The sequence below is a fragment of the Zootermopsis nevadensis genome, unplaced genomic scaffold (assembly GCF_977971745.1).
Source record: "Zootermopsis nevadensis isolate Lab colony 2312 unplaced genomic scaffold, Znev_1.0 Znev_ptg000004l, whole genome shotgun sequence".
In the NCBI taxonomy this organism is placed as follows: domain Eukaryota; kingdom Metazoa; phylum Arthropoda; class Insecta; order Blattodea; family Termopsidae; genus Zootermopsis; species Zootermopsis nevadensis.
The window spans coordinates 1084731-1097461 of record NW_028259136.1 but is presented as its reverse complement, the minus strand read 5'-3'; the positions used below and the strand labels follow the sequence as shown (position 1 = coordinate 1097461).

The 12731-nt window shown below is 36.7% G+C and overlaps 1 protein-coding gene across 3 annotated transcripts in view; it reads right to left on the bottom strand.

Annotated features, from left to right (window-relative positions):
• Positions 1-12731, bottom strand: part of Nup358 (nucleoporin 358) — a 53192-nt gene that overhangs the window by 13847 nt on the left and 26614 nt on the right. For all 3 annotated transcript variants that reach the window (XM_087342790.1, XM_087342792.1, XM_087342793.1), the window contains exons 23-30: positions 9855-12406; positions 7290-7468; positions 6859-7025; positions 5613-5820; positions 4304-4397; positions 3998-4135; positions 3167-3241; positions 1280-1428 (exon numbers count right to left, since the gene is read on the bottom strand). In XM_087342790.1, the coding sequence (XP_087198916.1) occupies positions 1280-1428; positions 3167-3241; positions 3998-4135; positions 4304-4397; positions 5613-5820; positions 6859-7025; positions 7290-7468; positions 9855-12406 (3562 nt within the window). The remainder of the gene's footprint in view (positions 1-1279; positions 1429-3166; positions 3242-3997; positions 4136-4303; positions 4398-5612; positions 5821-6858; positions 7026-7289; positions 7469-9854; positions 12407-12731) is intronic.

Here is a 12731-nt window from a genome sequence, read left to right as displayed (position 1 = left end):
AAGTAAAAATACTGTGCATGTGCAAAGTACAAGACCCTCCTCAAGTTTCTGGTCTCTCTGCACAACCACAATCATTAGCATCACATCAACAGAAAACTGTTCTATGGGTATTTTCATTTCAAAAGTACAGAGCTTTTAAAAAAAGCGACAGAGAATGAGACTAAACCACATTCTAGACATCTGATAAATAAACTGACAAATGATATCAACGGTAAGTCATAACCATAACCATATCCTCTGAAGTCTCATTCTTACTTATGAATATTCTTTGAGAGTAATACTGAATACTTCTTCTTCTTCTATGGCTCTCCGGTCCATATTCGGTCCATCAGTAAATCCAAAATTAATAAATTCCTGGGCACTTTAATTGAGACTTGATGCGTAATGTAATGCAACCATCAAATTATTGATGCTGCTCCAATTTACTATCAACAAACCTCATTACTTTCAATTGCTAGGGCAAAAAGCATTTTAGTCAACTATGTATAAACAGCCTATATTCAGTACTGTATGAAAGCAATGTCTTGTTTTGTGTCTACTATTTTTATTTTTATTTAGTGTTCTGTCTGACAACAGGTCCATAGGAACAGGATCCTTCCATCCTTTTCTCGGACTGGGACCTGTTCATATACGTTCTTGGCAGATGATCCAGAAGTGTCTACATCTGGTAATAAAGCCCTGAATATTTTCACATATAGGTAAGACATAAGCAACACAAGTTTGAAAAACACTGGTTGTGTCATGTCATCCAGTATTTGTTCTGCTTTATAACATACTTAATTATGAAAATTACAAAGTACGACTAAATTATGGAAATCTGTCCTCATGTCCATATAACTTTCAAACAGCTGTGCCTGGTAATTGTCAGTGATGTCCCCAATTAGGGCAGGAAATGGTCCAGAATTAACTACTGCTTAGGGAATATGAAAGAAACAGGAGAATATAAACTTAACATGCACAACTTGTGAAAAATGGGAAATAAAATTCTCACTAGCTTCAAACACTTCTTTCAGAACCAAGCTAAAAGTACTAGATGTCCTTACAATAGTGGACGATTTGGAGGGCATGTAATTATTTATTTATAACATACACGAAAAACTTAAATTTTAACTCCATGGCCACATGTGAATAAACTTAAATGTTGTGTAACTATTGTAGCACATTGGTTTTTCATATGTTATAAATAAATAATTACAACCCTTCAAATCATTCTCTAATTTATGGGCATCCTGTATATTTAGAGAATGTAAGTATTGTAATGAATAGCCATATTTTATACCTCAGGATCACTATCAGGTTCACAGCCAGCACAGCCAGGGCATGGAGGCTTACGCAAATATGAATAGAAATTAGCAGGAAGTTTTAGTTGCATGGCAGCTTCTTCCTCTTCTGGAGTTACTTTAAGCTCATACACAACAGCCACATCATCTGAAAGAAAATACAGTATGCTGCTTAGCAGGTCACTGAAGCACAGTGAAGACAAACCATCAGTCACGAAGTGGAAAGGACACATAATATCTTAAAAGATCAGTGCATTATACCCACATCACACAAAAATTTAGCAATCAAATGTGAAAAATACATAACAAACAAAGGAGGCATACTAGCAGATACAGCCACCTATATTTATAATAACGTATTTGGGAAAGAGCAGAAATATGGACAAAAATAGTCAAACACACTAATCTGAATTAAATTTCACAGTGAATGTTTAATGGCTGAATAATAAAACAGCATTTATGATCTAAATCTTTCACGGGGACTAAGTATAATGAATTCCTCTCAGTCTACCAACCATGTAAAGTGGTTTAAAGGAGAAAACACCATTTTGAGAACCATCTTCATCCTCAGGGTACTGTAGCTGACAACATTGGTGTTTTCTCCACTAAACCACCTTTCATGGCTGGTAGCCCAAGAGGAATTCATTATAAGTATAACATATGTTGTGTTAGAAATATACAACACTGAACCTTTAAAACAAGATGCTGAAACATACTTGAAGATTTAATTATAATTTATGCGTATTGTATATTTACATTCTAATAATACGAGAAAAAAAGAAGACAAGTAACTCCCACAAATTTTTGGTGATTCTGATACTGCAATGGAACTAATTTGACAAACAAAGCAAACAGTTCTGGTAAAATATTATCTTTCTTTAAAATGCTTCCACCTACATAAAGACAACAAAACCAAATTAATATGAACACAATTCCCCAAATATACATATCCATAACATCTAATTCCTTTGATGCCATTACTGTACATGGCATTTGTAACATACAAAGAACTGATTCATACAAAACTTATGGCTACAGAGAATCCATCTGCGTAACAAAATGAAAATGGTCAAAGTAGTTCAACAGTTATGGCAAGAAAGAATATGTAACATACATTTCATGCAGTCCCAATGTTGTTATCTTACATTACACAAACAAATTTACTGAACAAAAGTGTGCATTTCTCAAAGTTCTATCAATAAACAGATTTTAGGGTCCTACGTTAAATAGCGTTACTAATGCATTTATGTATAAAATTCACACAACCACGATGGTACTGAGAAAGGCTGTGAATAAAACTGTATGAAAATGGCAGGATAATCACACTAAATTTCATAGAAATCAACCATCTGGTTCAGAACTTATTACATATACATGCACACATATGAATACAGACACACAAACTCATACATGAAAAAAAAGTAAGCCAGAAAGTATATATGGATGTGCTAACAGTTAATTTTCAAACTGTCTAGAAACTTCATTATGTCTTGAGTTTATAGTTGGAGAATAAAAAGAGTCTATTGCTTCTGCCTTCATTGTCTTCACAGATGAAACAATGTTACCAACATTTTTCAAAGAATTTAAAATTTGGTTCATTATAAATTTATTACATAAACTGATTTTAATATAATATATGATATCTTAAAGTTCAAGTTCAAAATTATATCACTGATCTATATTGGACAATACGGACCATCACTTTACATGCACTACAAACATGGGCTTTTGAATAAGATACATTTTCATGCCATTCTAAAAAAAACTGGTAAAATTTAATACTGGAATTTCACAACAAAACTCAACCCCTACATACTACTGCAGAACCCTAATAAGGAAACTGATTCCTGCTGTGTGAAGTGTGGCATTGAAAGGAGAAATCCTACCTCTGTCACTTGTAAGATCTACAACAGGAATAGACTTCTGCACAGAATTTCCTCCAAACAGGGATCTGGCAACACCTATAAACATAAAGTAGATGTCAGTGAAAAAAAATTAGCAGACTGTAGTATCTCTGAGAAAATAACAATCCTAATTAATAAATGTATCACTGAAGCAGTAATTAAATTGATTCCAATTAAAATTATAGAACTGGTATAAGAAATTTGTTTAATGTATGAATACATAAAAATTATATATTCAATTCACATGGTGAACTTATATAAAGAAAAAGCAATCAAACAACAAGCCCACTGATTCATGTTCAATGTAAGGATTAAATACAGTAATGTATTTACTTTAATACCACACACGCTAACCAACCAACCAAACCAACTAATCACTCGTTCCATGGTACAGAGGCTTTCACGAAAAGATTAGAGTATACTCACCTAAGGTCTGTACAAATTACCTGAAATGTCTGCTTAAAAAATAAGCATGTGTCATGTTTGAGGATTATAATTTTGGTACCTTCAACTTTCCCTGAAACTAAATTATGAGCAGATGGAATATTATTTGACAATGATCCCAGTCTGCAATGTAAATAAAGAGAGACAGGTGATATTTCCAAAGGTTAATTTTAAAACACGTTTCAAGTGAGCAGTATGTAGTACCTGAGATCTGAGATCTGAGTTTCTGTCACTGGTGGTAATGTCAATTGTAGTCTTCTGGCTTGGGACACCATGCAGGGCTGTACATGGCTACCAATGTTCCCTCAAAAGGTAGTTACCACACTTCTGATTATTTAAATAAAAGTTATCACTGTGAAAGGATCATACCTACAGCAGATGAGGCTCCAAAGTGTGCCAATGAAAAAACTGGACTGGTGGAATTTGAAGACTGCTGAACAGCAGGACTACTTCCAGACAAAGTGAAAGAGAAGTTCTTCATGGCTGGTGATATGGTGTCACTGGTATCTGCAGGAAAATATTCATTCTTACCTGACCTCTTCCCACACATAAAAACATTCACTATGCAGTCTTTGTAACTTAAAATTGCTAGTATCTGGTGCAAAGTGTTGTTATGAACATACATGGATGCAGCATTAACATAGAGTGGATATATATGGAATGTTTGATAGCTACCGTCACCAGCTCCTTTCTCAGCCAATGGAGACGAAGTCACTTGATCCTGCAAAGTAGCAGTAGTAGAAGATATGTCAGGTGACCTCAGTTCTGCCTGTGCAGAGAAATAATCCAGCATTACACCACCAATTGATGCCTTAAAGTTATGCTTAAAAACAGTCAACACAATGCTCTACATGCTTGTATTTATTGACGTAAATACGTCTATATTTTAGGGTCAGTGTCATTCTGCAAAAGAGAGTGACGAAAATGTGTAAGATGGTTACCTAGGAAACTTCATCTGTTTATCAACAAATAAACAACAATGGTTACCTAGGAAACATCATCTGTTTATCAACAAATTGACAATAATGTTTACCTATAATTCTTATATAAGATAAGTACCTGTGATATTGTAAAACGTTTTTACCAGCACAAAATTATCTACTCTACGACGCACTTCTTCTACAAGAAATTCACAGCTCAGCTCTTTCAGCAATAACAAAAGCGGATTGTTGACGGCAATAATGAAACACAACAATGCTGAGTAAACAGATGACGTTTCCTAGGTAACAACAATGCATACAAGCTGAACATTGTTGTCAGTCCATATTTACAAATATATCCTACATAACCATCTTACACTTTTTTGCGGAATGACACTGACCCTTCCATATAGACGTATTTACGTCAATAAATACAAGCATGTAGAGCAGTACACATTCTTACATAATTTTCAGGGACCAACGCAATTTAAAATATTGTGACGTAGGTTGGTAATTACGACCTTGGTTGTCAACCCTTGATTTTTGGGGTCTGCTGCCTTGAATCCAATCTGACTCAAACTTGGTTCAATTCTATGAGACCACGATGTCCTCCAGCAATGATCAATTTAATCAAAACTAAAATGGAGAGGGTGGAGGGCAGTATCACAGATTTCTTAATAATTCTTATATAAGATAAGTACTTGTGATATTCTAAAACGTTTTTAACAGCACAAAATTATCTACTCTACAACACACTTCTCCTACATGCGATTCACAGCTCAGCTCTTTCCGCTCTGACCCGAAAGCCGATTGGGCAACGGCAGTAAACAAACACAACAATGCCAACAAACAGATAACTAAACTGTTTCTTAGGTAACGCAGGAGTTCGTATAGCATCTAAAGATGCAGACCAGGCAGCCTGGAAGTCAAGCGGCCCCTATCCTCCAGCATGAGTCCGCTGCACTCACAGCGACACGTCACAATATATTCAGTGTTCTCTTCTGTCTCTCAGAATCATCTTCACGTTAGAACAGAAAGAATTACTTGAAATTAAGTTTACTCACTTGTGCTCTATCAATTGCCTGCTTAAATTCTGTAGCAATTTCTTTGCTCTTGAATCTAATAGCAAACTTCTCCTCTTGGAGATGGCCTTCTGAATAGTCCGATGCAATCCACAGCCATGTCCTATCATCCTTTTCTCGCAATGTCAGCTCCGGATTCAGGAAGTGATTTAGACACAGCTTCAGTACCTGATACCTCCTCATCAATAGCCTGATGGTAAGAACAATTTGGTCTACTTATTATGTGCTCTTTGCATGACGTGAATGAAATGATTGCATACACAGCTGATCATGTCTGTTCACACGAGATAAATAATCAAAATAGTAACTTAATAATCGCTAGGTAGATTTGGATTAAATTTGGTGTGGACGTGCCATTGGAGACTACCCTAAAATTATACTTTCTGATTTTATATTATCGGTAATACCAACATGGCAGATGAATAAACTTGTGAGGTAGGGTTGATACTAGCACCACTTGCAATAGGAAAAACATAAAACTCTGGAGAAATGATTCTTTGTATAATATAAAATAATATGGTGGCTGCGTAAAAAAATACTACACCAGAATTCAATGCTATTACCCTGTGCATGTGAGGCAAGTATACAACCAGTGCTGATGAGTCACTAATAAATGGTACATCAAGACTAAGAGCATGTGATTTGTATAGTTTGAAACTAAAGTTGTTTAAGATAAATGACAATATTTTATTAACAAATCGGGATTTGCAAAGAATGCAAGTGTATTCCGGTATGGAATACACCCTTCCTGTCTTGTTCTGCCATCAAACAGGTACAACATAAATTACCAAACTTTATTAAGCAGACCTTTACTCCAAGGGGTGCTGTTGGACAATACTAACTCAAATGATTATGAAAGAAATGATAACACCTAATGGATAGCAAACAACACTTCAATTCTTACAAGGAATACTGAAAACTGCCAACGGACTAGACAGAACAACTGTATTAAAATAAGTCTTGCAGAAAAAACTGACAATATGAGTCCATTTAGTCCAATGATGTTTTTTTTGTGATGGGATATGCAGCAGTACAAAATTCTTTCATGAGAAAAGTACTACAAGACTATATCTTGCAGTTAACTGCAGCAGAAGCTGGTTTTCAAAATTGAGTTTCCTTGGATGGCTGAATTTGAAGCAGATTTCTTATTGCATAATGATCAAATGAATGCCAAATTGCTTATATGGGCTGTTGTTCTCAAAATACCAAACTAAATGAACACACTCACCTGACTTTATGAGTACTTCTATGCCTTAACACCTTAATATCTCCAACACCACGTTCCTTCCACTCTCCACCAGTAAAACGAAACAACTTAGCTCGATGAGTGTATAGGACATCTTCATTTTCTTCCCCAGTATGTACAGGTACCTTATCTGGCAGTGGAATTACAGGCTGCAACACAATTCAGTGAACACACAGTATTTTTTGTTCTGTAATAAAGCTGTATCGTTTACTTATGTTACATAGCAAGGCATGAGATGCAATAACAATCATGAGGCATGAAGAATCTGATTATAGATATAGTATACTTAAAGACACTGATTCAAACCAAGTAACTGTTCGAGCACAAGCAGACATGCTGCTGATGTGGACTCTCTTGATTTCAAGTAAACTACTGAACTCTGAAGGGTTGAGGGAAGAAAGACTGTAATATACCTGAAAGCAGATATGTTCTCCTTCATCTTCTTCAGGTTCACTGTCAGTTTCATCATTGTCAGCAGCCGTATCAGAACCAACACCACCGGGAGATTTTGGCAGCTTGGTAGGTGACCTTGGTCTGATTCCGCTGAAGTTGAATTCAAACTTTCCAGGACTCCCAAATGTGAATTTATGACCTAAAACATCGATAATAAGATAATTAAAATGGAAAAGAGTATAAACAAGTTTTCTGTAACATCAAAGAATACTTACTGCTCAATCGTATCTCAGTTCTAGCATATCATCTGTAGTACTGTCAAAAGCTTGCTAAACACTTTTACAATGAAATTTTGGACTTGAGTTGCTGTTTTTATAAAATATTTTCAATAAAATAGGGGTACAATCTACAGAATAAAGTATTATCTCATCCACAAAATAATGTAATTTTTTAAATTTCAAACATTCTTCCTGTAAATGATCCCATTTTCTCCAGCATGTTCACCCACATTTTAACACCAAAAAGTATAAATTTCTTTTACCCATATTGTCATGCATTTTATACATGTTACTGCAGGTGATAGCAATAGGGTTGCACCTGAAGTAAAAAGCGTGTTTTTCATTGTAACAAAACTGCTTCATACTACAGAAACTAAAAAAGAAAGAAAAAATTGTCAGTGGAACCACGGTTCCGGAGAATTTGACGTAAATACGTCTATACGGAAAGGAAGTTTATATATTGGCTTTATTCTAAATATTTCCTTTATGCATGCTTTACAATTGAGATAAGTTTGATTAAGACATTGCTTATTCAACTTGAATTAGTTACGCTTAAGATGGGTCTGTGGTAGCTGAATGTAATGTAATGTAATGTAAAGTAAAGTAAAGTAAAGTAAAGTAATGTAATGAAATGAAATGTAAGGTAAGGTAATGTTTTATAAGTAACAACAATGCCGAGTAAACAGATGACATTTCCTAGGTAACAAAAATGCTTGAATGCTTAACTTGAATTAGTTACGCTTAAGATTTGTCTGTGGTAGATGAATGTAATGTATTTTAATGTAATGTAACGTTTCCTATGTAACACAACAATGCCAAGTAAACAGATGACGTTTCTTAGGTAACAATAATGTTGAGTAAACAGATAACGTTTCGTAGGTTACAGTAATGTTGAGTAAACAGATGACATTTCGTAGGTAACAATAATGCCGAGTAAACAGACGATGTTCCCTAGGTAACCATTGTTACACTTTTTCATTCCCCTTTTTCGTTACACTTTTTTGCCGAATGACCCTTCCTTATAGACATATTTACGTCAAAAAAGATAGAGATTTTAACTGAAATGAAAATTCTCACAAATCTGTACAGAAAATTTAAAATACCAAATCTTCTGTCTTATTATATGGGTGCATCTATAGCAAGAATTGTCTATATATGGGTAAATACAGCATACATGCATAAAGTTCCTTCTCAAGAACATACAAGCTGAATGGGACATATGGCAATTTCCTAAGGGAAAGTGATTCTTATGTGAGGTGGTCTGCTTGCTGGTGATGAAACACAATGGAGAATACTAACTGCAAGTATCAGTTATATTTAATCACAAGTATTTTTCTGTCTTCCTATTGCACACTTCTCATATGATGAGGAAGTAGCATGTGAATAGCAAGGCAGTAACATAACTGAAACGTTAATGCACACCATTTCTGTGTTGCAAGAATCACATGGTAGAAAGTACGAGGCTTGTCCACAAAGTAAGTTTCCCTGGGGCCGTTTACAGAAACAAAACACAATTTCATGGAAATATTTATTGCAACAGATACAGCAAGTGTCCAGCTATTTTTCAACAAATTCGCCACCGGAATTGAGACATTTGTCATCCCGTGGGACCAACTTTTGAATACCTGTGTCGTAGAAGTCTGCCGCCTGGGATTGGAACCACTGTGTGACAACCATCTCCGCCTCTCTGTCATTCTCAAAACGCTGACGCTGAACGGACAGGAATTTCTTGAGGTGTAGGAAAAGATGGAAATCACTGGGAGTGAGGTCCGGGCTGTAGGGTGAATGATTAAACACCTCCCAGCTGAACTCCTGCAGGAGACTTGCTGTCCGTCGAGCCGTGTGCGGCCTAGCGTTATCACTGACCGCACTTCACAGTCGGCGGGAGCTGGAATAAGAACCTCCATCTTCAACAGCTGCAACGATGCTACTGTGAGAACGCGGGAAGTACCGTTAGTGCATGCGCCATGCTACGTCATTGCTCTATCACGTACGCACAGTCGCTTCACGCAATATAAGGTTTGCTAGCTGTGGGACGAGTGGGAAACTTACTTTGTGGACGCGCCTCGTATGAAGCTGCAGTAGAAAGAAAGAAAGAAGGAACATTGTGTTTGAATTTCAGGGCACTTATACTTGAGATGTTTGTAATGCTTGAATACATTCATATAAGTTTCTGGGATGCAAGGCTTATTCAAGAGTGTTGATTACTCAAAAGAGTATAGTAGTTTTAAGTTGTGGGAATTTTTGTATAAACACAAACATCTGTTAATCATGAAGCAATACCTATATTATGTTACTGTATCTTACCTGGTGCATCCTTGGATGGTGTAGAATCCTTTGTACCCTCTTCCTGACTACTACTACCAAAACTGAAGGTGGTGCTCCCTTCTGTATTTTCACCTGTAGAACTCCCAAACAGAAATGCTCCAGTTGTAGCTTTTGTCTCAAATGAGAATGGTTTAGCTGATGTGCTGTCTGCACCAAAAACACTTGTAACAGATGAAGCACTACTGGATGGCTGACCAAATGAGAATTCTCCATTTGTAGTGCTAGCATTAGAACTTGGAAACATAGACTGAGTAGTGATACTGTCTGTGTTAGAAGTTGCTGCGGTAGCAGTGGCAGTGGTTGCTATCACTGAGGTAGATGGTTTTGAAATGGGTATTCCAAACTTATACTGAACTGGTTCAGATGTACCACTTGTTGCAATACCAAATATGAAGTCACTTTGTCCAGTAGTAATTTGGGATGAAGTTCCAAAATTAAACTCTGTTCCTGAAGGGGGCATTCCAAACTTAAATGAAGGTTGGTGTGTTGCTTTATTAGGCTTTTCTTTCTGTGTTACTTTGTGGCCTGGTTTTGGAGCACTGCAACACAAGCACAATGTTTTATTACTATCATTGCGTTCATAGCATCCTTTGCACTCCCAAGAGCCAATTTTCGGTTTGAACAGTTCAGATAATGGTGTAATACTTGGATCTGATTTAGGAACAGCACCAGAACTAGGAGTCACACTACCTCCTGGTTTTTGGGACTCACAAGCCATACACAAGTCCACTGTATCTGGATTTCTGACATAGCAACATGCACATTCCCATGAACCTGGTTTGGCCTTGAAAAGCTCAGACAACGGTTCAGTTTCTGGTGCACTAGAGAGACTAATAGCTATTGAACTTTTTTTCTTGCACCATACACAAGTTTCACTGTCATTATCATTTTTACGAGAACATGACAGACATTCCCATGAATCAGCTGACTTAGAGAGCTCCAGAAGCTTTGGCTGTTGGTTGCTGCCATGGCAGACAGACAGAGCATTCTCCTTAAATTGTCTTGGTCTTGTCTTTTTACATGAAACACACTGGTTTACATCATAAGCATTAGGAAAAAGGCATTCCTTGCACTTCCATACTGTAGATTGTGGTAACTTTTCCTGCTGCATTGTTGACTTACTTGTATCTTTACTTTTCTCATCTATTTTCACCTGAAGTTCATCAAGGGTCTTTTTAAATGAAAGTGCCTGATCAACAGTCTTGAACCTAACAGCCAGAAGCTCTAGTTTCATTTCGCCTTCAGAATAATCTTGAGCATACCAAGTCCATGCCCGGTCAGAGGTAGCCAGGGCAGTAAACTTCATATCTACACTCACAAAATGGTTGCAACATACTTTAAAAACTTGTTCGCGACGCATAAGTAACCTAGCCTTACCCGTGGTAGGATTTTGCATTATCTTCATCTTCCCTATACCACGCTCCTTCCATTGCTTTCCTTCACTGTCGAAACGAAGCAATTTTGCTCTCTCTTCAAACAAAATATGTTCTCCTTCTTCACCTGTCTTCGGCTCCACAAGCTCTGGTAATGGAACTAGTGGCTTAAATTCTGCTGTTGGCACAAACTCTTCTGCACCACCCTCATTTTCATCAAGACTTTCAGACTTTGGGCTTCTCCCAAATACAGATTTTCCTGCTCCTTCCCAGCCCTTAAAATGTCCATCTTTCTTGAAGGCTGTCTCCTTATTAACTGCTGCCAATGCTGAGAATGTTAATTCAGAATGAGGTGAGTCAAACATCAATTTTGTGCCAGATATTTGAGTACTTCCAGTATTTGATTTTGGTGTACCTTGAACTGTATCTGATGTAGTACATGCAACACTGGCACCATGTTTTGGTAAAGCTGTGCGAGGCCTGCGTAACTGTGCAGGTTCAGACACTGACCTGCTGCCTGCAACTACTGGTGCCTCCATGGAGGTAGATACTTTAGGTGGGCTTGTAAAGCTAAAACTAGCAAACGGACTTGGTTTAGCTGCCTCCAGAGAACCTTTCTCTTGTTCTTTGGTAACATCTTTTGATGAAGCATGTGCTGCTGCAGACTTTGAATCTATTTTAAAAGTTGGAGGAGATGCAAATGTAAACCCACCTACAGTTATCTTATTAGATGATGATGTATCAAGAACTGGTGATGAAACTGAAGAAGTAACAACTTTCATTGCAATCTTTGAGGATGGTTGAGTAAGAGGTGGTGTAGAATCAGACACTGCAGTCTTTACTGGAGATGTCTCAGTAGCAGCAGCAATTACTTTGGCCCTGACAAAAGCATCTTTAAAATTGGCAGCTTCATCAGCTGTCTTGAATCTCAGACAAAGCTTCTCAAGGCGAACCTCCTCATCAGCAAAATCATGAGCCACCCACATCCAAGCACGATCATTCATTTTAGTCAACTCCATGTCAGATCTAATATTATGATTTGCACATATCTTCAGTACTTGTTCACGCCGCATTAAAATGCGCACTTTCCCTGTCTTTTGGTTGTGTAGAAGTTTCATGGTGCCCACACCACGTTCCTTCCATTCCTTATCTACATACCTATTGGTAAAACAAAGTTAATGTAGACAAGACTTTCAAATACACAAATTTGCTTTTTTTTGTGCTTCTCTATAAAAATACCTGGTATTTCATTATAATATTAAATTTAATTAATATTTCAATTAAACAAAGAAAGTTTAATTTCTTGAAAAACAATGATAAATTCAATAAACTGAGTTCCTTCCATTGGTCTACACTAGAGTTTACAAAAGTATTTATAAAGTAACAAACCGCTGACTGCATGACTAGAAAAAATTAGTGAAGTAACTATCTATCTATGCACAAAATAATAAAGATGATAAGTTTAATTAATTTATAATCAAAT